General features: G+C 42.9%; 1 protein-coding gene across 2 annotated transcripts in view; it reads left to right on the top strand.

Moving 5' to 3' along the window:
- The window catches only part of LOC117400553 (protein spire homolog 1), a 267,989-nt gene that overhangs the window by 157,522 nt on the left and 82,968 nt on the right, over positions 1 to 27,499 (top strand). For both annotated transcript variants that reach the window (XM_034000695.2, XM_034000694.2), the window contains exons 6-8: positions 11,212 to 11,376; positions 16,942 to 17,028; positions 17,477 to 17,606. In XM_034000695.2, coding sequence (XP_033856586.2) covers positions 11,212 to 11,376; positions 16,942 to 17,028; positions 17,477 to 17,606 — 382 coding nt within the window. The remainder of the gene's footprint in view (positions 1 to 11,211; positions 11,377 to 16,941; positions 17,029 to 17,476; positions 17,607 to 27,499) is intronic.

Raw genomic sequence — 27,499 nt, 5'->3', positions numbered from 1 at the left:
TTTATGTGGACAGAAGACAGAGTTGGAGGCAGTCTGAGTAATGGTTAATATCCCATATTTCTGATTTTTTACTCTGGGGAGTTATTGTAACATGGTAACTTTCAGTACAGGCTGGAAACGTATACTGATATGTAAGAGAGACCAGAAACTTTACTCTACAGCTGTTTTTTTATAGTACATATCTGGCTCTGGGAAGGTCATAGGTCAACGAAACTGACATTTTTTTTAGAGAACATAAGAACATAAGAAGCATTGCTAAGGGGGCTAAAACCAATTCCAAAATATTTTTCCAATATTATAACAGCAAGAGAACATTCGAAGAGGAGGTTAAATGTCTAAGAGACACAAATGGCAAAATCATAGATGAAGAAAAACAAAATAGCAAATATATTAAATGATTACATTTCACAGGTTTTTACAAAGGAGGACACGGACAACATGCCCCACATGTCGACCTGTTCCTATCCAGTTTTAAATAACTTTAGCATAACAAAGGCAGAAGTGTTAAAGGGACTAGGAGCTCTTAAAATAAACAAATCCCCTGGGCTGGATGAGATCCTCCCAATAGTACTCTGTGACAGGAATGGCTGACTGGTCTGACGTCACGGCAGAAGAAGGGACAACAAAAACAAAAAAAGGTATTGTGCAGTGGCGCGGGCGCCGTTTTATTTAAAGCAACCAAAAATAAATAAATAAAATATCCAAACAGAAAACACTCGCTCACAGAGCAAAATAAATAGTTAAACAAAACAAAATCACGAACACAAAAATAATAAACAAAACCCAGGTCAGGCTGAGCATTTGCCTTCACTGTTCCTGGAGTTTACTTTTAGTTTCGTTTTAATCCTCTCGCTCATTCTCCTTCCAACACCCACCCTGAACTGGAGAGCTGCAGGCTTTTTATATTCAGGTGACCATCTCCCGATTAGCAACTAAATTAATCACTTAATTAATTCGGGAGATGGCCACCTTCTGCACGAGTTTTTTTCATTACACCTGGCAGAGGACGAGCACCGATCTCGCCTCTGCCAGGACATGTTTTAAAAATAAACAAAACACGGCGCTACGCCGTCATAAATACAATACAATAAAACTAAATACAAAAGAAAAACACACTGCACAGGGGCGGAGGGGGAGACCCCGATCTAAAAATAAATAAACAATGTACAGGGCTGCTCGCCCTGTTACATACTCAAAGAAATGAAAGAAGTTATTTACAAACCGCTAACCAAGATCATGCAACAGTCTCTTGACACAGGGGTTGTACCAACAGACTGGAAAATAGCAAATGTAATACCGATCCACAAAAAGGGAGACAGACCGAACCAGGTAACTACAGACCAATAAGCCTGACTTCTATTATATGTAAACTTATGGAAACTATAATAAGATCCAAAATGGAAAATTACCTACAGTATATGGTAACAATATCCTGGGAGACAGTCAGCATGGTTTTAGGAAAGGGAGATCGTGTCTAACTAACCTACTTGACTTTTTTGAGGATGCAACATTGAAAATGGATAATTGCAAAGCATACGACATGGTTTATTTAGATTTCCAGAAAGCTTTTGACAAAGTCCTGCATAAAAGATTAATTCTCAAACTGAACGCAGTAGGGATTCAAGGAAATGCATGCACATGGATTAGGGAGTGGTTAACAGGTAGAAAACAGAAAGTACTGATTAGAGGAGAAACCTCAAAATGGAGCGAGGTAACCAGAGGTAATCCTAATCTACATTAATGATTTAGATTCTGGTATAGTAAGCAAACTCGTTAAATTTGCAGACGACACAAAAATAGGAGGAGTGGCAAACAATAGAGAAAAGGGTAAAGTACTGAACGCAGGCAATAAAAATGTGCATTATAAATATCATATGAGAGATACTGAAATTGAAGAAGGAATCTATGAAAAAGACCTAGGAGTTTATGTTAACTAAGAAATGTCTTCATCTAGACAATGTGGGGAAGCTATAAAAAAGGCCAACAAGATGCTCAGATATATTGTGAAAAGTGTTGAATTTAAATTAAGGGAAGTAATGCTAAAACTTTACAATGCATTAGTAAGACCTCACCTAGAATATTGTGTTCAATTCTGGTCACCTCGTTACAAAAAGGATATTGCTGCTGTAGAAAGAGTGCAAAGAAGAGCAACCAGAATTATCCTTGAATCCCTACTGCATTCAGTTTGAGAATTAATCTTTCATGCGGGACTTTGTCAAAAGCTTTCTGGAAATCTAAATAAACCATTCAGACAGGCTAAAAGAATTGAATCTATTCAGTCTTGAACAAAGAAGACTATGCGGTGATCTGATTTAAGCATTCAAAATCCTAAAAGGTATAGATAATTTCGACCCAGGGGACTTTTTTGACCTGAAAAAAGAAACAAGGACTAGGGGTCACAAATGGATATTAGATAAAGGGGCATTCAGTACAGAAAATAGGAGGCACTTTTTACACAGAGAATTGTGAGGGTCTAGAACCAACTCCCCAGTAATGTTGTTGAAGCTGACACCCTGGTGTCCTTCAAGAAGCTGCCTGATGAAATTCTGGGATCAATAAGCTACCAGCAACCAAACAAGCAAGATGGGCTGAATGGCCTCCTCTCGTTTATAAACTTTCTTATGTTCTTATCTTCTTATGAACATTTTTTTGTCGGTTATGGGGCGTCCTATGGTAAAGCCCTGTCTAAGCAGAAGCTATCCAAATGGATCACAGACACAGTCAAGACTGCCTATGAGCGAGCCAACTTGCCCCCTCCAGAAAAGCTCATTGCCCATTCCACCAGGGGTATGGCAACCTCGTGGGCTTTTTTTCAGGTTGCATCTGTCACAGACATTTGCAATGCAGCGGTGTGGGCTACTCCACATACTTTTATCGACCTGATCTGAATGTTGTGGATTTGCAAAACACTGGCTTTGGAACAAGAGTGTTAAGGATGGCTTCAGGTTCGCCCTTACAACATAAATATAGTAGTGAGTTCTCCCTCAATTTTGTAGCCCTAGCTACTTGTACTGGGGTTCCTCATGGTAACGCACTAGTTGGCCTTGGCCGAGACCTTGTGGCATTCCAGTTGGTCTGCAGTGTTGCCTTGCGACAGCTTTGGTATTCATACATGTGAGGTAATGGTTACATTTTGTACTTGATAGGTAACTAGGGGTGTCACGGTATGACAGTGTGATGGTATACCGTAATATTAACTCACCACAGTATTAATACCGTAGCAAAAACTATTATCGCGATTATCGTGGGATCACGGTATTGTAGGGCTGCTACAATTTAAATCAGTAATCTATTTTTCGATCGATTCCATTCCTCATTATATACATTGATATAAATACTGGATAATCTATTCAATAATTAAATTTTTGTAATGTGCATAGTTAATAACATTATTTAAGTTTATCAACGAAAATGCACCGAACGCCCAGCCTTGCTATTTATTATTATTATTATTATTATTATTATTATTATTATTATTATTATTATTATTATTATTATTTATTCCTTAACAGACGCCCTTATCCAGGGCGACTTACAGTCGTAAACAAATACATTTCAAGAATCACAGTACAAGTAATAATACAATTAAGAGCAAGATAAATACAATGACTTTGGTTCTAGCAAGTACAAGTATGACAAAATATGATTCAATAATGGAGCATTTAACAGTGTCAGTGATAGTTGCATCAGGATATAATTAAATACAAAATACTATAGATTAAATAACACTTGACAGATTACAGTAATCTAAAGTGCAGGATTAAATGCAGTAAAATAGGGAGCAGATAAGAGCAAGTAAAGCGCATTTAAGGAAGAGTGATAAGTGTCCAGGGGGAAAAAGAGGAGTTCTACAGGTGGTATTCTGAAGAGGCGAGTCTTGAGGAGGCGCCGGAAGGTGGTCAAGGACTGGACAGTCCACCACTGCGGGGCGAGGGTGGAGAAGGAGCGGGCTCTGGAGGCAGTTGAGCGTAAAGGAGGTAGAGCCAGTCTTCTAGTGCAGGAGGAGCAGAGAGGTAGAGTGGGGGTGTAGGGAGAGATGAAGGTCTGGAGGTAGCTGGGTGCAGTCTGGTCAAGGAATCTGTAGGCTAGTACAAGAGTCTTGAACTGGATGCGAGCGGTGATCGGGAGCCAGTGGAGTGAGCAGAGCAGTGGAGTTGCGTGGGAGAAGCGAGGCAGAGAGAACACCAGGCGAGCAGCGGAGTTCTGGATGAGCTGGCGCGGATGGGTGGCGGACACAGGGAGGCCAGCCAGGAGGGAGTTGCAGTAGTCTAGGCGGGAGAGTACCAAGGCCTGGACCAGGAGAGTGTGGTAGATTCCAGAGGAACAGAGATCAGAGGAGGGGGAGGAGGAGGAGGGAAAGAAAAGGAGGTCAGATTTAGAGAGGTTGAGTTTGAGGTGATGCGAGTGCATCCAGGAGGAGATAGCAGACAGACAGGTAGAGATACGGGAGGGGATGGTGGAGTCAGAGGTGGGGATGGAGAGGAAAATCTGAGCATCATCAGCATAGAAATGGTATGAGAAACCATAGGATGTGATGAGGGGTCCCAGGGAGCGGGTGTAGAGAGAGAACAGGAGAGGACCCAAGACTGACCCTTGGGGGACCCCCGTTGAGAGAGGGCGAGGTGTGGAGGTTGCTCCACGCCAGGTTACCTGGTAAGTGCCGTTGGAGAGGTAGGAGGAGAACCAGGCCAGAGCAGTACCAGAGATTCCCAGGTCAGAGAGAGAGGATAGTAGAATAGAGTGATCGACAGTGTCAAAGGTAGCAGAGAGGTTTAGGAGAATTAGGACAGAGGAGAGAGAGGCAGCTCGGGCAGAGTTTAGTGAGTTGGTGACAGACAGGAGGGCGATTTCAGTGGAGTGAGCAGAGTGGAAGCCAGATTGGAGAGGGTCGAGCAGAGAGTGGTTGGACAGGAAAGCAGAGAGTTGGCGGTGTACAGCCTGCTTGAGGGTATTGGAGAGGAAGGGTAGGAGGGAGACAGGACGATAGCTCTGGAGGGAGGAGTGGTCGGTTTTTTGAGGAGGGGAGTGACAGAGGCTTGTTTGAAGGCATATGGAAAGAGACCAGAAAGGAGAGAGGTGTTGAGAAGGGAGGAGATAAAGGGAAGTAGAGCAGGAGCAGCAGCTTGAAAGAGGTGAGTGGGGAGGGGTCCAGGGCACATGTGGTGGGTTTGTGACCCTGGAGCAGGGAGGAGAGGTCAGAGTCTTAGAGGGGAGAGAAGGTGGAGAAGGAGGGTGAGTTAGTAGGGGATGCAGTGGATGTAGGGGATGGAGCAGGAGGGGGTGCGGGGGGAGGGAGAGGTGTTAAAGAGTTTGCGGATATCTGAGATTTTAGAAGAGAAGAAAGAGGCAAAGTCATCAGAAGAGATAGAGGAGGGAGGAGGAGGGGGAGGGTTTAGGAGGGAGGAGAAGGTAGAGAATAGTTTACATGGGTTGTTAGTGGAGGCTTGGATTACAGATTGGAAATAAGTACATTTAGCAGAGGAGAGAGTAGAGGAGAAGGAGTAGAGGAGAGTGCGGTAGAGGTCTAGGGCAGCAGGGAGTTTGGTTCTCTTCCATTTCTTTTCAACAGATCGCAGTGTGATTCTTGCTGAGCGGAGCACAGAGGAGAGCCACGGTTGGGGAGGGGAGGGGCGAGCAGGCTGGGAGGTGAGGGGACAGAGGATGTCGAGGGAGGAGGTGAGGCAGGAGAAGAGGGTGGAGGTAGCAGAGTCAACAGAGAGTTGTGAAAAGGAGTCGATAGGAGGCAGGTGAGAGTGAGCAGTGGAGGCAAGGACAGAGGGGGAGAGAGAACGGAGGTTACGGCAAGAGGTGACAGTAGAGATGAAATAGTGATCAGAGAGGTCCAGGGGGGTGACAGAGAGGGTGGAGGGGCAGCAGGCCCTGGAGAAGGTGAGGTCCAGGCTTTGTGGGTAGGGGGGGATGGAGAGAGACAGAAGTCGAAGGAGTGAAAGAGAGGGAGGAATCCGGCAGAGTGGCTGGGGTTGGAGAGGTGGATATTGAAATCACCTAACAGGACAGTTGGGGTAGACAGGGAGGGGAGGGAGGAGAGTAGATAGTCGAGTTCATCTTGAAAGTGAGCGAGAGGTCCAGGGGGACAGTACAGTACAATTAGCAGGAGTTCACAGGGAGAGGTTAGTTGGACAGCATGAAATTCAAGGGTATTAACAGAGAGTGAGGAGAGGTCGGAGGGGACAGAAAAGAGTAAGGAGAGAGAGAGGAGAAGACCAGTCCCACCTCCCCGTCCAGTGAGACGTGGGGTATGGGACAGAACGTAGAGAGAGGACAGGGCGGCAGGAGTTACAGTGTTATCAGGGGACAACCAGGTTTCAGTGAGAGCAAGGAAATCGAGAGAGAGGTGGGAGGCAAAGGCAGAGATTAAATCAGCTTTGTTAGCAGAAGATTGACAGTTCCAGAGTGCACCAGAGAGTGTGCGGGAGGGGGGGAGAGGCAGAGGGATGAGGTTAGAGGGGTTGGAGGAGCAGCGGCGGAGAGAGGGCAGAGGATGAGAGCGAGAGGACAGAACAGGGATTTGAGAGCAGGACAGGCAAGACAAATAGGCACAGTGGGAGCGGTGGGGTGGAGGGTACAGACCTGACTAGTAGATGACATCTTCCAGAGCGCTGTTAGGTTCGGATCTATTCCAAAAGCGTCTGCGCAGGCCTCCCCTCACTGGACTCCCACTGCTAGACTCCCGGCTCTTTTGTTGAGGCTCTTTGGTTTGCTGGCACGGAAATAGCCTGTCTGATTAATATAACATCTGGGTGGAAAAAGAACAGCTAAACTGTGTGGAAACCAATCAAATAGCAAATCAACCTCTATTCAATTTAACCACACTCACCTGGTACTAATCACACAACCTCAGCTAATTCAAACACCAGGTGATCGAAAGACCGATCATATTTGACCACAAACAATACAACAAAACCCATGTCAGGCTGGGCAATTGCCTTCACTGATCCTATACTGTTTTGTTTTTTTAGTTTAGTTTCAAATCACCTCGCTTACTCTTGTTCCTCCTCTGAACACCCACCCAGAGTGCAGAGAGCTGCAGGTTTATATGCAGGTGACCATCTCCCAATTTAGCAACAAATTAATCACTTAATTAATTCGGGAGATGGCACTTCTGCACAAGGTTTTTAATTATTCCTGGCAGAGGACAAGCTGCCTACCTCGCCTCTGCCAGAACATGTTTAAATAAAAACAAAACAATAACATACAGCGCTTTGCCGTTATATAGATCTATATACATACAATAAACACACATATTATAAATCATAATACAAACACAAAATAAACTGCACAGGGGCGGAGGGGTACCCCGTCCCAAAAATAAACAAACAAATACATTTAAACAGCAGGGCTCTGGCCTGCCCCCTTTTCATGTGCAGGGCTTTCCTACCGCCCTGCTACAACATCCAACATGTTTGTCCACCTCCATGATCATCATCCCGCTCTACAGAGAGACAGTGGGAACTGCATCTTCCAATGGAAGTGAAAGTCTGCTAAGATTTTTTTATTTTATTTCATACAGCAGAGGGCACTGTTGCACTGCGTTGGAAAGCTACCAACGATCGGTATTACGTTTGCTATTTTCCAGTCTGTCGGTACAACTCCTGTGTCAAGAGACTGTTGCAAGTTTGTTTACTGTACCAGAATCTAAGTCATTAATGTAGATTAGGAATAGCAGAGGACCTAGTACTGATCCCTGTGGTACACCACTGCTTACCTCGCTCCATTTTGAGGTTTCTCCTCTAATCAGTACTTTCTATTTTCTACATGTTAACCACTCCCTAATTGCTTTGCAATTATCCATTGTCGATGTTGCATCATCAAAAAAATCAAACAGGTTAGTTAGACATGATCTCCCTTTCTAAAACCATGATTCCCCAGTCTGTCAGTAAAACCCCTGTGTCAAGAGACTGTTGCATGATCTTGGTTAGCAGTTTGTAAATAACTTCTTTCATTTCTTTGAGTACTATTTGGAAGGTGTACGATTATTTTTGGATGCCTAATATCATTAGAACTGCTTGCTGGTATTTTGAGGCAGGTTTGATTTCCATAAAAGGTGTTTGTTTTTACAGAGATAATCATTTTTTAAGAAGATGAAGGGCCGCATTTTGAGGGAGGGCAAAGTTTGCTGTCTTTTTTCTGAAAAAAAAACCTTTTTAAGATTGTAAAATGAGTAATAAACAACTCAAAAGAATAATTGAATTGCTCCAACTTGCAACAAACTTGTTTCTTGATAGTCTCATAATAATGATGGTGTTTTTTCCTTTCAGAAAAAAATGGGGGAAAACTTTGCAATTACTTCAAAATCGGACATGTAATATCGCGATACTCATATATCGCAATCGTTTCTGGACTAATATTGCGATAATGAAAAAGTTAACATTATGACATCCGTATAGGTAACGTTAGGTTATTATCATAACCCTTGTTATTATCATAACCCTTGTTCCATGAAATAGAAATGTAACTATTAACCTTCAAGGTCACTGTGTCCATGATCGCAGCAGTCTTGGAGGAAAAATACTGATGATGTCCTCTCTGCAGTCCACACGACTGCAAAACCCTCGAGCGGACTGTACACCGCCAGCTCTCTGCTTCCCTGTCCAACCACTCTCTGCTTGACCCTCTCCAATCTGGCTTCCGCTCTGCTCACTCCACTGAAACCGCCCTCCTGTCTGTCACCAACTCACTTAAGTGTGCCCGAGCTGCCTCTCTCTCCTCTGTCCTAATTCTCCTTGACCTCTCTGCTGCCTTTGACACTGTTGATCACTCTATTCTACTATCATCTCTTGCTGACCTGGGGATCTCTGGCACTGCCCTGGCCTGGTTCTCCTCCTACCTCTCCAACCGCACTTATCAGGTAACCTGGCGTGGAGCAACCTCCACACCTCACCCTCTCTTAACTGGAGTCCCCCAAGGGTCAGTCTTGGGTCCTCTCCTGTTCTCTCTCTACACCCGCTCCCTGGGCCCCCTCATCGCATCCTATGGTTTCTCATACCATTTCTATGCTGATGATGCCCAGATTTTCCTCTCCATCCCCACCTCTGACTCCACCATCTCCTCCCGTATCTCTACCTGTCTGTCTGCTATTTCCTCCTGGATGCACTCGCATCACCTCAAACTCAACCTCTCTAAATCTGACCTCCTTTTCTTTCCCTCCTCCTCCCCCTCCTCTGATCTCTCTATCTCTGTTCCTCTGGAATCTACCACACTCTCTCCCTCTTCCTCAGCTAAGAACCTTGGAGTCACCCTGGACCCCTGCCTCTCTTATTCCCAGCACATCTCCACTCTGGCACGCACTTGCCGATTCTTCCTGAGCAACATCCGAAGAATCTGACCCTTCCTCACCAACTATGCTACCCAGGCCCTGGTACTCTCCCACCTAGACTACTGCAACTCCCTCCTGGCTGGCCTCCCTGCGTCCGCCACCCGTCCGCTCCAGCTCATCCAGAACTCTGCTGCCTGCCTGGTGTTCTCTCTGCCTCGCTTCGCCCACGCTACTCCACTACTCCGCTCGCTCCACTGGCTCCCGATCACCGCTCGCATCCAGTTCAAGACTCTTGTACTAGCCTACAGATGCCTTGACCAGACTGCACCCAGCTACCTCTAGACCCTCATCTCTCCCTACACCCCCACTCGACCTCTCCGCTCCGCCTGCACTAGAAGACTAGCTTTACCTCCGCTACGCTCCCCTGCCTCCAGAGCCCGCTCCTTCTCCACCCTTGCTCCGCAGTGGTGGAATGACCTTCCTACAGATGTCAGGACTGCCCAGTCCCTGACCACATTCCGGCGCCTCCTTAAGACTCACCTCTTCAAAGAGCACCTGTAGAACTCCTCTGTTTGTATCCTGGGACACTATCACCCTTCATGTAAATGTGCTTTATTTTGCTCTTATCTGCCCCCTATTTTTCTGCATTTAATCCTGTACTTCAGAATACTGTAATCTGCCAAGTGTTTAACCTGTAGTACTTTGTATTTAATCACATCCTGATGTAACTATCACTATTTAATAATATCCTGATGTAACTATCGCTATTATCTGCTGTATTATTGAATTGTGGTTTGTCACACTTGTACTTTGCTTGAACAAAAGTTATTGTATTTCTTGCTCTTATTGTATTACTTGTATTGTAACACTTGAAATGTATTTGCTTACGATTGTAAGTCGCCCTGGATAAGGGCGTCTGCTAAGAAATAAATAATAATAATAATAATAATCACAGGTTCTGACGGGTTTTTAGGATAAATACCCATGAGGTAATGGTTATATTTCTATTTCAGGGATCCAGGGTTATGATAATGACCTATCAATATCAAACTTGTTCACTAGGGGTCAGAGAACTCCCTAAACATTTTGACTTTGTAGCTAGCCACAATGGAGGATTGCAGCTGAATATTGAGACAGGCATTGTTTTTTGAACTCCATTCAAATGTCTCAATTTCTGAGATATGCCCAGAGGTGAAAGCAAATAGGCCTCAAATTAATAATACAGTTGGAAAAGAAATGAAAAATGACAGAAAGAACCTAAGAACGCAGCTGTATACCAAATTTGCATACAACGGGGTCTATTCAGTTGACTTAAACAGCTGTGAATCTAAATACTGACAAGATCATTTAAATCTATGTTTCCAGAGTATGAAAATAAATCTTCTAGCATGTGAGTCAAGGGCATTTCTTTCAATAAAAAATGATAAAACACCATAGAGGATCCTATTTTGAGATTTAAGAGATGCATGCATTTAGATCGTCCACCATTTAGATCACTCCAATATCTTAAAGCCTGTAGTACCTAATATTGTGTTAAAAATAAATCTGTTGTCAAGCACTATCCTCCAATGTTCAAGTATTTGTAAACTGCCAATTGATATATTTCAAAGCAACTCAATCAACAGAAAAAAACCTCCCTCCCTAATGACTAATAATTTGTCAATGCACTTCCTGGTTAGTCAGCCAGGTAAATGAGTCTCCAGTTAGAGACAAGCTACAGTCAAATGGCCCTATACACTATGTTTAATCATAATAAACACCATAGGGGTAGCCCCTAACATGGTACTATCATTTCTAGTACCGTATTTAGTAGTGACATGCATTGCTGCTTTAGAAATGATCTAGAACATGCTATATTTATTCAATGTAATTAGTGTCTGTTTAATAAGGCCCTTTTTCATCGTAGCACTGACATATCTGCCTTCTTCCCATAGGCCCGGTTTTGGATGCAGGTGATGCGGGATTTGCGCGATGGTGTCAAGTTGAAGAACGTGCAGGAGAGACAGTACAATCCTCTTCCCATCGAGTTCCAACTCACTCCCTATGAGATGCTTATGGATGACATCAGGTCCAAGAGGTACACGCTACGCAAAGTCATGGTGAGTCTCAGTAATGGCTAGTTACTTAGTCTAGAAGTGCTTATCTGAAAAAGCGAGTGAGTGATACAACTTATAAATGCGAGACGAGAATGAAAAGGGGAAGCATGAACATGTGAACTGCTAGTTTTTGTATTTATTATTTTATTTATTTCCAGTATGAACAGAAATTCAATAAATACACAAGTACAACTGATTTGTACATGGAAATTGACCATGTTAAATAATGAACTGATCTGAAGAAAAAAAAACTTGAAATGATCCACATTGGATTTGAATGGCGGGAATATGTAACGTTCTGCGCTTCTAGTTTTAACCAATTTTCACCGATAATCCCATGTTGTTTTTTAAGGGAGGTCGGTTTTAACCGATTTACACCGTTTTTTCAGTCCACTCAATATTTTATGAAACACAATTATCTGATACAAATACCTTTGCCCTCCAGTGCTAAAAAAGCCTGCCCACCAAGTTCGTTACTTTTGTTCAGTGTGATCGGTAACATCAAAACAATCAACTCAAGATTTATGGCAAGCCATTTTAACATAAAGATTTCTCCAAAGCTCTCTCTACATCCCACAACCGTTTGCACGCAGCATGACGGAAGTCCCCATAGAGAATCAGCAGAGTTGAGTATCTTGGTGTAAAAGAATATCTTTATATCTTTGGTTTTCAATTAAGAACATAAAAAAGTTTACAAATGGAGAAGGCCATTCGGCCCATCTTGCTTGTTTGGTTGTTAGAAGCTTATGGTTTATAGATCAATTAAAAAAAAATATTCAGCAAAAAAAGGCACTTTACAGAGCGTTTAAAGAGACCAAAAACAAAGTACACAGAAAGAGTACTTGGAACTGCAGACGCAAGTCAAAAAGGAAGTTAGAAAGGCCAAGAGAGAGACAGACATGAACATTGCTAAGGGGGCTAAAACCAATTTCAGAATGTTTTTCCAATATTATAACAGCAAGAGAACATTCAAAGAGGAGGTTAAATGTCTAAGAGACACACATGGCAAAATCATAGACGAAGAAAAAAAATAGCAAATATATTAAATGATTACTTTTCACAAGTTTTTACAATGGCGCATATGGACAACATGCCCCACATGTCGACCTGTTCCTATCCAGTTTTAAATAACTTTAGCATAACAGAGGCAGAAGTGTTAAAGGGACTAGGAGCTCTTAAAATAAACAAATCCCCTGAGCTGGATGAGATCCTCCCAATAGTACTCAAAGAAATGAAAGAAGTTATTTACAAACCGCTAACCAAGATCATGCAACAGTCTCTTGACACAGGAGTTGTACCGACAGACTGGAAAATAGCAAACGTAATACCGATCCAGAAAAAGGGAGACAAAACCGAACCAGGTAACTACAGACCAATAAGCCTGACTTCTATTATATGTAAACTTATGGAAACTATTATAAGATCCAAAATGGAAAATTACCTATATGGTAACAATATCCTGGGAGACAGCCAGCATGGTTTTAGGAAAGGGAGATCGTGTCTAACTAACCTACTTGACTTTTTTGAGGATGCAACATTGAAAATGGATAATTGCAAAGCATATGGCATGGTTTATTTAGATTTCGAGAAAGCTTTTGACAAAGTCCTCAAAATGGTATGCTCTGCTATTCCGAATCTACATTAATGATTTAGATTCTGGTATCGTAAGCAAACTCATTAAATTTGCAGACAACACAAAAATAGGAGGAGTGGCAAACACTGTTGCAGCAGCAAAGGTCATTCAAAATGATCTAGACAGCATTCAGAACTGGACAGACACGTGGCAAATGAAATTTAATAGAGAAAAATGTAAACTATTGCATGCAGGCAATAAAAATGTGCATTATAAATATCATATGGGAGATAATGAAATTGAAGAAGGGAACTATGAAAAAGACCATCTAGACAATGTGGGGAAGCTATAAAAAAGGCCAACAAGATTATTATTATTATTATTAGTTTATTTAGCAGACACCTTTATCCAAGGCGACTTACAGAGACTAGGGTGTGTGAACTATGCATCAGCTGCAGTCACTTACAATTACATCTCACCCGAAAGACGGAGCACAAGGAGGTTAAGCGACTTGCTCAGGGTCACACAATGAGTCAGTGGCTGAGGTGGGATTTGAACTGGGGACCTTGGTTACAAGCCCTTTTCTTTAACTACTGGACCACACAGGATATATTGTGAGAAGTGTTGAATTTAAATCAAGGGAAGTAATGTTAAAACTTTACAATGCATTACTAAGACCTCACCTAGAATATTGTGTTCAGTTCTGGTCACCTCGTTACAAAAAGGATATTGCTGCTTTAGAAAGAGTGCAAAGAAGAGCAACCAGAATTAGCCCGGGCTTAAAAGGCATGTCGTATGCAGAGAGGGTAAAAGAATTGAATCTATTCAGTCTTGAACAAAGAAGACTACATGGCGATCTGATTCAAACATTCAAAATCCTAAAAGGTATAGACAATGTCGACCCAGGGGACTTCTTTGACCTGAAAAAGGAAACAAGGACCATGGGTCACAAATGGAGATTAGATAAAGGGGCATTCAGAACAGAAAATAGGAGGCACTTTTTTACACAGAGAATTGTGAGGGTCTGGAACCAACTCCCCAGTAATGTTGTTGAAGCTGACACCCTGGGATCCTTCAAGAAACTGCTGGATGAGATTCTGGCATCAATAAGCTACTAACAACCAAACGAGCAAGATGGGCTGAATGGCCTCCTCTCGTTTGTAAACTTTCTTATGTTCTTATCTTCTTACACCCTCTTTCCCACCTCTCCATGTCACTGCCATGACTGACAGGCGGATCTTACGATGCTGCTAAAAGAATTTAATCTGTTCAGTCTTGAACAAAGAAGACTACAGGAGGCAGCTGAAAGACAAAAAGGCGATAGGCTCGGTCTTTTTCAGAGTCGTTGATTCCAGGAAAGCGGCGAGCATGAATGCAAGAGAAATACAATCAACTCGAGAAGCTCTTTTCTATTAACACGCTCAGCTAAACACAGAGCTCTTACCGTACCATAGAGTCCTGCACAGGGTCAGTTATACGCAGGGACCGCGGGTCGGGTTAGGTTCGGAATGTGAACTTTTTCACGGTTTCGGGTGTGGGTAAAAAAAATGTAAAATTTTCGCATCTGAATTTGAATCACCAAAAATGTTTTCTGTGTACTCGTCTGTATCCTTTTCCCAAATGACATATTAGAAGGTAAATGTTGATCTTTTTAACGGAAAAACTATTGAAGAATGGTATGAATTTACTGAACCAGACAGTACCAGTATTTCAAATTTCTTTAAAATAAAAACTGCACAGTAAAAAATTAAGACGAAGTGGAAAAGACAAAACAACACACTATTCTCCCAGACCTGGATGTGGCAACCGCCACACAATGTGCTGCAAGAAGCGCAGCACCTGCACGTTCTTTTTTTTTTTTTTTTTAATTTAGTCGTTGCCAATTATTTTTATTATTTTCTCCCAATTTGGAATAGCCAATTATTTTATTATGCTCAGCTCACCGCTACCACCCCTGCGCTGACTCGGGAGGGCAAAGACGAACACACACTGTCCTCCGAAGCGTGTGCCGTCAGCCGACCGCTTTTTTTCACACTGCGGACTCACCATACAGCCACCCAATAGCTACAGCGTCAGAGGACAACGCAGCTCTCGGGCAGCTTACAGAAAAGCCCGCAGGCGCCCAGCCAGACTACAGGGGTCGCTGGTGCGTGGTGAGCCGAGGACACCCTGGCTGACCTAACCCTCCCTCCCCCCCAGGCGACGCTCGGCCAATTGAGCGCCGCCCCCTGGGAGCTCCCGTCCTCGGTCGGCAAAGGAATAGCCTGGACTCGAACTCGCGATGTCCAGACTATAGTGTGCATCCTGCACTCTACGCTTTTACTGGATGCGCCACTCGGGAGCCCCAGCACATGCACATTCTTAAATGAATGCCAGTAAGCCTGGCCAGGCAATCTAGTTCACTGTCAATGCATCTTTGTATTTTGCGTCGTCTGCTATCTGTAGTTGGGGGCGGAGCTTCCTTTGTTTTGGGACCTCGTTACTGGTAAGGTATAAAAGCACAAAAAAGCCAAGTATGGGGCTGGCTGTTCCTTCTATGTTTGAAGAAAGAAAACGTAGTTAGTTTCTAAAACCTTATAAAAGTGTTAGTCTGTGTTTTGCATGCAGCTGTTTTTGGTGTTTAGTCAGACGCATTTACTTTTTTCCCTACTGGTTTAAGTATGTGTACACTGATTTCTCCATGTACACACATTTCATTACTGCTATATTTGCTAATAGTAGTATTAATAAACAGATCCTGTTAAAGTTTACTCTCTTGGTTCCCGTGAAATCCTTGTGTTTATGCTGTACTGATTTACTTGCTGGGGCCGCAGTATTTGATGTTACTAGCTACTAACAACCAAACGAGCAAGATGGGCTGAATGGCCTCCTCTCGTTTGTAAACTTTCTTATGTTTTTATGTTTTATGCTTGGTGTCAGTATACACCTATGACCTAGGTGTTTGGTTATTTATACGGTAAATTTGTTACATGGAGAAGGTCTGACCCACTGTTTTCACCTGTAGCAGCGCCCCTTCTGGCAGTACAGCAGTCAACAGTATCTGGCAATGTTCAAATGAACATTTATTCCAAAACAACTGATCTATAAAGTTTTATTAGATTTATTTGTGTAATTTACTAAGTTAAAATATGTATATCCATTAATGAAATAGTAAATTAGCATGTAATATGGTAGATTAATATAATTGATATACAGAAATTATTTACTTAATACACGCTTTTAAACAAATGTTTTTGCTTTTTTTGCTTTTCGTTTTGTTTTTGCTGGAACTATTTTCTAGTGCGTAGTGATATTTACTGTTGTTGGAACGATTATTATTATTATTATTATTATTTTTTAATTGCTGTGTTAATTTAAAATGTAAATAAATCTAATAATTTTATTATCGTTTTATAATAGCATTAATGCACTCCATGATATGTAACGCCTTAAGTGTGTGGTTATATCAACCCATCCCCTGTCATGCCTTAGTGCTTCATCGTTGGTTTGCTTTTCAAGCTTGTTACTGTTGGACAAAAGCAAATCACATTAATGTCTACATAAAAGTAAGAATATCAAAAGGATTCTTGCAATTTTACTGTTTGACATAGCTGGTTTAATAAATTGATATAAAAAAGGTTAAAGAAAAAAGAAAGTCCTGCACTTTATCCAAACTATCGATTATTCAATTGTTTAAATCAGTAGAATATTCAATTAAAAAAAGTATAATTGGCACAGTCCTACACTTTGTAAATTTCTGTTGCAGAGGGTTTTTAATTCTAATGAAGATCTCTCTTGAATAAAAAGTGATATTCACTGAAATATAATTATGGGACAGAGTTTATTATTATTACTGAATATAATTGTTATTATTATGACAATCGTAATATTGTAAGTGTTTCAGACAATTGCAGGTTTCTGTTTTGTATTTTCTTATTTTTTAACAATTTTTGAACATTGTCAAAGAAGGCTACAGGTAAGCGATTCTTTGTGACTTTGTCATATCTCAATCGCAGGTCAATCAAGATATCCCTCCCAAGTTAAAAAAGAGTGCACATGAAATTATTCTGGACTTCATCCGATCTCGGCCCCCATTGAATCCAGTAAGTGCAAGATTTCACATTGGTGTGTGCTTATTAAAGTTGAATTTGCATTGAGGCCTGGGTGTTGCGTTGAAACACCTAATGTATTACAGATTTTCCCTTTATGAACCCCTCCAGTGGTGTAATTATAAGGCCAAATTAAAGGCTGGGACTTTATCCAGTCAGAATCTCACTGGTAATGGACAGATTCAATGTTTACATATTATTCTGGAAAAGAAAGAGCTGTTTAATTTTGAATTAGTATTGAGAGTTTATATAGTTTGTATAATTGAATGAAAATGTGCGATGGATTTGGCTTTCACTTTCATGGATTTACTCGCAATCATTATCTTCCACATAGCAGCTCTAACACTAACCATGAAATACCATGAAAAAAAAACCAATTGTAATACCAGCAGGTATGTCTGTAGGTGGCAGAGAGTTTCCTAACTTCTTATTTTGTGTCCAGGTTGCTGCTAGGAAACTGAAACCCATTCCCTGGCGTCCCAGAAGTCTACATGAGAGGATTCTGGAAGAGATCAAAGCTGAGAGGAAATTGCGGCCTGTTTCCCCTGATGAGAGTAGAAGAAGCAGACTAGGTAAATTCCTGGATAGAAAGGTCATAAAAATAATTTACTATATGAAGTATATCTATCATAAACGTACATTCTACCAATATACTGTTAGTATATGTACTGTTCAGCATATTGTAACATATTGGACCTGATTTATTTGTAGTTTGCTACCTTTATAATTAAAAGGTTTTAACCAACAGTCTTGTTGGAATTTTCTTTTTATTAATTGCTTAGGGTGCAGGATTACTGATGTGTACTGTATATATCAAATAATTAAGAAGTTAAGGTGCAAGGTGCAACTCAGGAACTCAGTTGTTTTAAGAGAAATATAATTATAATCCAATATATAATTTCCAAATACTGTATTTGCTTTGTTCTGCATAACTTCAACAACAGGAAGCTTTATAATAGCAGGTGGGAGTATAAAATATGTTAAACAAAATATATATGCAGGTCTAGTAGGAGAAAGATGCATAATAGTGGCACCAACATCACACTGTACCTCTAGAATTCCACTTCCATGATCAATGTCTAATGTGGATTCTGTGCGTCAGTTTGTTGGGTGGGGAACTGCTTGCAGGACAACATGAGGGGAATTGTACAGGGTTCGAAATTAGCACCCGCCCACCTACCAAATGCAGGTTAATTTGGTCTGTGGCGGATATATTTCACATACTTACATGCCACGGTGGCTGATCCGTTTCTTTTTCTTTATGTATTTATTTATGTTTTGCTTGCTTGCTTGGCTTGAGTTTAAATGATTTTGCGCCCTCTAGCATTGATCTTATATACAAATACTTTACTGTACACTTTGCAGTCAAGCATTAGGTTCATTGTTTGAGCTATCTTTTTTTTAATTAAACTTAAGAGAAAGTGATTAACTGTAGTCAAGCTAAGTTATTTATTTACTTTGTAGCTGTGTGGCAGTGTGGCAGGGCGAAAGCTCTGCTGAGGCACGGGTGTGTGTGTGTGTGTGTGTGTGGGGAATATGAGTGTGGCAGTGTGGCAGGGTGAAAGCTCTGCCGAAGCACGGGTGTGTGTGTGTGTGTGTGTGTGTGTGTGTGTGGGGAATATGGGTGTGGCAGTGTGGCAGTGTGGCTGGGTGAAAGCTCTGCTGAGGCACGGGTGTGTGTGTGTGTGTGTGTGTGTGTGTGGGGAATATGGGTGTGGCAGTGTGGCAGGGTGAAAGCTCTGCCGAAGCACGGGTGTGTGTGTGTGTGTGTGTGTGTGGGGAATATGGGTGTGGCAGTGTGGCAGTGTGGCAGGGTGAAAGCTCTGCCGAAGCACGGGTGTGTGTGTGTGTGTGTGTGTGGGGGGAATATGGGTGTGGCAGTGTGGCAGTGTGGCAGGGTGAAAGCTCTGCCGAAGCACGGGTGTGTGTGTGTGTGGAGGGGGGGGGGATATAAAATCCTCCCTGCAAAGATGTAGGAATGTGGCTTGAGCCAGGAATTGAATATATGATTAAATAGTTAATTAAGCCAAGGGTGTATAAATAGTGTAATCACGGGTGTTAGAAGGGTTGATTAGGATTGATGTTGGTGTTAGAGGTGGAGGTGCGTGTTCCGTGTTCTGCGGTATGCTGTCCCGTCCTGTGTTATTTATGTCTGTGAGTGTTTTAACTAGACCTTTTGTTTTGGCCAATGTGCCTGTTATTTTGTTAATGTGTTTCTAGTGTTTTGTTTATTTATTTATTGTTGCCAGCTTGCCAGTGACGTTGTTCTGTCACAAGCTGGAATGAGTCTTTGATGATGATGGACATAAAAAAAATATAAAATTTAAGCCAAAGTTTTATATTTACATTCGACCTGGGGTAAAAGCCGGAACAAGCCTGACCCAGAACGGCATTATAATGAATTATATATTGCATTTAAAAACAGTGGAGAAATTTACACATACTTGAGAAGACTGGGACTGGATTAGTTCTGGGAATGAAAACTAATTAATTATTAATTACTTGTCACCCCTAAAACATTCTTCTGAAGTGAGTGTCACTTTCTCCAGGAGTTTTTTTTTAATGCCATTAGTACTTTGTTAATTAAAATGTAGTTCCGGTTTTTAAATCATCCTGACATTAACTCCTTCCGCAATTGATATACATAACTATGTTAAATAGGGAATGGAATAGATTTGATGATAGCTGATTATTACTTTGAATCTTTAAGATACACAGGCAACATTAAAAAAAGTATAGGTTTGTCCATCCCAGTACCATCACTGTGCTTATAAAAAAATGGCACATTAAATCTTTTCACTTGGAACCGGCAAAACAGTAAATAAACTAGCCAGCTGGCAACCCTGGAGGGGGTCACAAAATGTATTATATCTGTGCAGTTCCCCTTGTTAAAAGTTTACAATTCGAGCGCTCTATAGGATATTGTGACAGAAATATAATGAATCTTGGTGGTAAATCTCCCTCCCGAGGGCTGTGAGGGCGCTAAGCAGCGAGGAGTTATTTTGACAGGCTGGACTGACAGTTCTTTCCCGGGTCGGGGAGTTGGCCAGTCTGGAAGAAGGTGAGACTCAGTTGCAAGATTGTATTGACCGGGAAGGTAAACAATGTAGCAGCTGCTGATTGTAAAGGCAGCTGCATTCGTTTACCAAGGGGTCATGCGTGACAGCATAAAAAGGGGACGGAGACTCGTAATCAGTTCCTTCGCTTGTTTTTTATTGAGAGACTGGAAGGACCGTGTGAGATGCAGAGAAAGCGTACAGGAAAATATTTGTGAGTGTTTTGTTTGTTTGTTTGTGTCTGTTTAGTAACTGTCTGTGTTTTTGTTATATAGCACTAGAGTGCTAACACGTTCCGGAGCTGTCGCCAGAGGCCAGCAGAAACCTGAAACAGCACAGCACTCGTATCACTATAAACTGTATTTTACACCACTAGCACTAATTCACGCACTAACAGACTTGTGTATGTGTTTTGTGTTTTGTGTGGGTGTATAATAAAAACAGGACTATTATTTGCGGGGCAAACCTGGGGATTATAAATGAAGCAATACACACTGCTGTATTACTTACCTTCATTACTGTTTACTGTTTGTTTCGCCGTCACTATTAACCACTTTGCCACAGATATGAATATGAATCTTATTATAGTTTTTATGGAAACTATAATAAGATTCAAAATGGAAAATTACCTATATGGTAACAGTATTCTGGGAGACAGTCAGCATGGTTTTAGGAAAGGGAGATCGTGTCTAACTAACCTACTTGATTTTTTTGAGGATGCAGCATCGACAATGGATAATTCCAAAGCATATGACATGGTTTATTTAGATTTCCAGAAAGCTTTTGACAAAGTCCCGCATAAGATTAATTCTCAAACTGAACAGTAGGGATTCAAGGAAATGCATGCACATGGATTAGGGAGTGGTTAACAGGTAGAAAACAGAAAGTACTGATTAGAGGAGAAACCTCAAAATGGAGCGAGGTAACCAGTGGTGTACCACAGGGATCAGTATTAGGTCCTCTGCTATTCCTACTGCACGCAGGCAATAAAAATTTGCATTATAAATATCATATGGGAGATACTGAAATTGAAGAAGGAATCTATGAAAAAGACCTAGGAGTTTATGTTGACTCAGAAATGTCTTCATCTAGACAATGTGGGGAAGCTATAAAAAGGTCAACAAAATACTCGGATATATTGTGAAAAGTGTTGAATTTAAATCAAGGGAAGTAATGCATTAGTAATACCTCACCTAGAATATTGTGTTCAGTTCTGGTCACCTTGTTACAAAAAGGATATTGCTGCTCTAGAAAGAGTGCAAAGAAGAGCGACCAGAATTATTCTGGGTTTAAAAGGCATGTCGTATGCTGACAGGCTAAAAGAATTGAACCTGTTCAGTCTTGAACAAAGAAGACAACGTCGTGATCTGATTCAAGCAGACAGTGTCGACCCAAGAGACTTTATTTGGAGCCACTTTTTTACACAGAGAATCGTGGGAATCTGGAACCAACTCCCCAGTAATGTTGTTGAAGCCGACACCCTGGGATCCTTCAAGAAGTTGCTTGATGAGATTCTGGGATCAATAAGCTACTAACAACCAAACGAGCAAGATGGGCTGAATGGCCGCCTCTCGTTTGTAAACTTTCTTATGTACTGTTTACAAAAGAATGGCACTTAGATTAGATAGAGACTTTTTACATGGTTACTTTCACATTGTAATGCCTACACAAACCGCAACCAAGTGTAAGAAATGTGTGCTGGTCAGATGTGTTATAAATCGCAAATTAACTCGCCACTGAGTGCATGTACATAGGCCTCCTTGTAATACTGTACACCCTTGGAAACATGCTTTTGTCCAGCGTTCTTAGATTTAGTTTTAATGTAACTTTCCACTGTTGAAAATTGTAATTCTGGTACAAACTAAAGTTAGCCATCATGATGATTTTGATTTTAACTCTACTAGCCTCGTTCTGGATTGGCTCATGAATATTCATGAGACAAAATTAAGAGTGGCCTATGGCAGTGCTATGGTAGTGGCGCGAGAATGAGCAGGGGGCGGTGCGTGAGGACCGGTGTGTGTAGAGCAAGGTGCTGCGTTGGGACTGTGAGAAAGTCTGCAGGAGGTGTCACAGGAAATTGGTACACTGTGGGAAAAAAGTAGATATCGCCTATTCCGAAACAAACAGTATTTATTTTTCAGATACAAAAGAAAAGTTTTTTTTGTTTGTTTGTTTAAAAATGTGACGTGTCATTTATCTATCTGGGTGTAAAGTAAATTTATGTTTAATTCATTTTTATCTTCAAGAGATTGATTGTACCTGTAGTGTCCAGAAATGTTCTGCTTAAGTAATACAGGGTAAACAGTAATAGCACAAAGGAAGTAAGGTCAAGAACGTTAGGTTAAGGGGTCCCCAAGTGGCTCATCCAGTTAAAGCACTGCGGCAGGGAGTGCAGGATGAGACACGCAGCTTGGACTGCGCTAGTTCTTGTCCAGGCTGTGCAAAGAGGCTGTACTTTGCTGGGAACCCTGAGAGGAGCATCACATTGGCTCTGACACTTCCTAGCTGGGGGGTGGTAAACCGGCAAGGACTTATCGCGCAAAAGCAAACCCTACTGGCCAGACACCAAGCATATTCAGTGTGGATAAGAAGCAGGGCTGATCTCTGTCTTCCAGGATCAATAGCCCGCCCACTTCTGCTCTGGATTGCTCGACGTAAAAGCAATTATGACTTTAGGCTTGTGAGATCGGAGGATGCTCATACACCCTCAGAATGACCATGCTGTGTGGCGACTCGCTGCGGTGAGGAGAAAAATCATAATTGGACATTTCAAATTGAGGGAAAATAAATAAATAATAATTGGTCACTGTAACAGTGGGGTGGGGTGGGGGGGAGATCTGTGCTGACTGTCTGACACAGGCGTTGTACTGCAGGAAGGGTGCAGCAGGTCCGCCTGTCAGTCATTGCAGTGACACGGAGAGGTGGGGAAGAGGGTGTGTTGGCTTTCCCTCTCTCTGAGTGGCTGAGAGGCGGGTCTTGGGGGATTGCTGACTCTATAAGATAACGCTCTGTTGTTCCCTCTAAGACAAAAAAAAGAGCCAGTGGAAGCGCTGCTGCCGGACCAAGGACAGCTGGAGAGGAATGAGAACACAACAAAATAAAAAGAAAGAAAAGGGATTTATTTTTAGTAGCAGGGAAAAACTTGGGTAGAACACCGGAAAGTATCTGCATAGCAGGTTGAGGGAACGGGTGAGCATAGGACGGAGACCCGGGCTGTGTGGATAGTGACGGTTGGGGCAACGCTGCAGAGTGCAGCACCTTTTAATTTGTAGTTTGTTAAAAGTGTTTTGTTTTCTCCTTTTTCCTTTGTACCTTCTGTTTTGGATTATTATTTCTGGCACTTGCATGTGCACCAAAGGTGACCAAGTAACCTGCTAATACCATCGTTGGTAGAAGCAGTACCATAGTGCCACCTTGTGGTAAAGAATAAATTGGGCACCCAAGTGGTGTTAAGAACGCCAACTTCTTGTCTCTGTGTCAGTGAATTACCCACCACCCTTTCACACATGGTGTCAGGGTAGGATTCACTGGTACTGGCCACACAAAGCAGTGCAAGAACAAAGAGGCAGAATGGACCTGCATTAATTCGCTGCAATTATGGACCTCCAAACCCTAACTGAGGTAGGGCAGGGGAGCATAATAGCTGCTGCGCCCGACCCAATTCTATAGCGGCCAACAAAAATGACGGCAGAGGAACGGCTGGACGCATACCTGGAGGTATTCAAGGCTATCGCGATCTCTGCCGGGTAGGCCTGAGAGCAGTGGGCTAGCTACCTCCTGCCACAGCTGATGGGGGAGGCGCAGGTAGCCAAGAGGACTCTGGATTCCATGGCGATGCTGGACTACCCCACGCTTAAAGTTGCCATCCTCAACCGCGTGGGGGTGACTCCGGAGGGTTATCGCCGCAAATTCTGTGAGGAGAGCTTTGCCGAGGAGGAACACCCCAGGGCCATCGCGCACCACCGGGGATGGTTGAACCCGGGAGCAACCACCACTGCCAAGCTGGTGGAGGTGATTGTAGTCGAGCGGTTCCTGCAGTGCTTGTCTCCGAGGCTGCGCTTGTGGGTGCAACGACAGGCACCCGCCACCCTGGATCAGGCGATCCAATTGGCAGAGCAGTACCAGGCAGCAGAACCAACGCCTGATAAGCTGCCTGGAAACAGTGCTGCTCCAGCATCACCCCATCTACTGGCCACGGGGAGGGCGAAGGGACTGGGGAGGGGTAACCAGGTCTTTGGACGGAGTGTGGCGGTGGGAGCTTCTGGCCCGAGAACTGGGGCGGAGTGGGGTCACCCACGGGCTGCTGCGGTGTTGGACTGGGGTCTCGCGCGGCCACCCTACTGTCGAGCCCCTTTGATGGCTCCTGTGTCTCAACCTCCTGCTGAAGCTTCATGATGAGAAACCAGTTCACTGATGTGTGGAACAAGTTAGGAGGTAAGCCACATCGACCGGGAGTGCCCCGCTATGGGATGAGACCTCATCCGACCAGGTAAGACTGTTCCATTCCATCCGTCACTCCAGCAGATGGGTTTTCTAATTCCTGTGTCAGTGGATGATACACAAACCCAGGCTCTAATACAAGAGAGTTTAATCTCACGGGCCATAAACAAATAACGGGACTGGTGCATATTAAATGTCTTCATGGGGATGTACATACTTATCCCAAAATGTATGTGAATTTGAAAATTGTCCAGCAGGTGACGCAAGTGCAATTGGGTTTGTGTCCTCAATTACCAGTACCTGCAGTTCTGGGACGGGACTGCGAGCAGTTTAAAGATTGGTTGGGTGCTGTGATGGCCCCGTCCTCCCTATATGTAATGTTGTTGAAGCTGACACCCTGGGATCCTTCAAGGAGCTGCTTGATGAGATTCTGGGATCAATAAGCTACTAACAACCAAACGAGCAAGATGGGCTGAATGACTTCCTCTCGTTTGTAAACTTTCTTATGTTCTTATGTTTTTATTTGCTAAGAAAGAGGAAGTAATTGGAAAAATCTTCCCCTTTTGTGACCTGGCATGGTATTGCCATAGATTTAGACCCCGCAAAACTAAACGGGAACGCCGGGCCGCTAAGAATGAGGGCTGGCAATGGAGGGAGTCTGAGAAGTTTCAGGTGGGGGCAATTGGTGAAGAGTCGGGGGGGGGGGGCATGGAGCCAGCGCAGGGGTCTGGCTCAGCTGCCTCCGCTCAGGACCGACCTGATCTCGAGCTAGAAGCCATGGGAGCTGATTTTTTTAGCTTGTTCACATGACTTCCAACTCGAGCAAGAGCGTTATGACGTGCTGGGCACGCTCTTAGACCAAGCATCTATGGTTAATGGTCGGTTGGTCCAACCCAGACGCGCCGCCACGTGCCCTCACTTTGAAATTAATCGAGATCTCTTGTACTGTGTTACGAATTTACCACAGACTGGGGAAGTGCATCACCTTTCCTCAGCCCTTTAAGGAGGATTTGCTGCAACTGGCACTATTCCCCTGTCTGGTCATTTGGGAAGGGACAAGACCAAAGCGAGGCTTGTGACACGGTTCTGTTGGCTGGGGCTGGATGGTGACTTCCACCGTTTTTGCGAACACTGTGGGGAGTGTTAGAAGGCTAGTCCTAGAGCTGTCCCACGAGCTCCATTGGTGCTGTTGCCCCTAGTGGAAGCTCAGTTTGAGCGTATTGGAGCGTATAGTTGGACCACTAGAGCGGAGTGCGGCAGGATACACACACCTTTTGATCATTCTGGATTACGCTACGCGTTATCCAGAGGCCATTCCCCTCCGCTCTGCGTCCGCTAAATCGATTGCCATTGAGCTAGTGAAGGTTTTCTCCCAGGTGGGGATCCCCAAAGAAATACTGACCGACCAAGGCACCAACTTTATGTCCCGGCTAGTCCGCGGAACATGTCAACTTTTGGGGATTAAGACCATTAGGACCTCGGTTTTTCACCCTCAGACCGATGGTCTTGTGGAGCGTTTTAATAAGACCCTCAAAAACATGTTGCGCAGATTTATTGACAGTGACGTGCGCTACTGGGACCAGCTGATTCCTCCTCTTTTCTTTGCTATCAGAGAGGTACCTCAGGCTTCTACGGGGTTTTCACCATTCGAGCTGCTATATGGGTGTAGACCCCGGGGTATGCTCGATCTGGTCAGAGAGATGTGGGAGAAAAAGCAGGATAATTCGACCAATACTGTCCGGTATGTGTTTAGACCTGCGCAAACGTCTTGAGTCTGTGGGGAAAATGGGTGCATGACAATTTGCAGCAGGCTCAATGCCGGCAGGAGACCCAATATAACAGGGGGGTCCTGTTACACACGTTTCAGCCAGGGTATAAAGTGCTTCTATTGTTACCCAGCTCTAAACTTCTGGCGAAGTGGTAAGGACCTTATAAGGTTACACGCCGGGTTGGGATGGTGGATTATGAGATCTGCCAGCCGGAGTGACGGAGAGAAAAGCACATAGGGTCGGTACAGATTGCGGTACAGACTGGTCCTTCTTTTTTCAGGTCAAAAAAGTCCACCGGGTCGACATTGTCTATACCTTTTAGGATTTTGAATGATTGAATCAGATCACCACATAGTCTTCTTTTGTTTATTTACAAATCCATTAATAAATAAAACAAACATTTTTTTATTTAATTAATTTATTTTTTTACATCAAATATTACAAATAGTTCCCTGTTATAAAAAAATAATAATATTCTTGTTAGCTAGTCTTCGTTATCTGGACGGCTATTGTTAAAATAGTGTTGTAGCATTCCAGCTACAATTGGTCTGACTTTGGAACGGCACCACATCCCTAATGTGTTTGCTGGAAAAATCTCAAACTACCGGTTGATCCACTGTGTACAGAGGTGTGGCAAAGTGGTGAGTGAATACAGGTGCATGCAATGCAGAGTGGATACAAAACAGACAGACAATGATTTCCAGGTGCAAGGGTGTTTATTGATTTAATTAACAATGTCCAGAGCCTTATGGCGAACACCTGTAAATAATAATGATGGAGTGATACAGCAGCGTGTATCACTCGGTATTTGTAAATCCAAGGGTTTGACCCGTAACCAAAAAGTCCAGTTTTACACACCAACACAAAACACAAACACAGTTCTTAGTGATAGTGAATAAGTGCAAGTGGTTATTACAGTTCTCTGTGAAATGCAGGGGTGAAAGTGATGTCCGGGTTTATGCTGGCTTCTGCTACAGCTCCAGATCATGTTATAGGTAGTCTAGTTTAAAACAAACAGACAGTGGGCACGTTAAGTAAGTGAGCCGCTCAGAATGAGAACGCTCAGTAAGCACACTGAGCAGATTTAAATGACTTAACGCTCTGCTCCACGAGAGCGCTGAGCGACTTTTAAAAATGGCGAATAATAATTATTTGCTTGTTTGTGTTTCTGAGCTGATGGTAGATAAAATGGCACCATGT

Source organism: Acipenser ruthenus, chromosome 4 (assembly GCF_902713425.1).
Source record: "Acipenser ruthenus chromosome 4, fAciRut3.2 maternal haplotype, whole genome shotgun sequence".
In the NCBI taxonomy this organism is placed as follows: Eukaryota; Metazoa; Chordata; class Actinopteri; order Acipenseriformes; family Acipenseridae; genus Acipenser; species Acipenser ruthenus.
The sequence above is the reverse complement of the archived record's forward strand: the minus strand, read 5'-3'. Positions and strand labels throughout refer to the sequence as shown.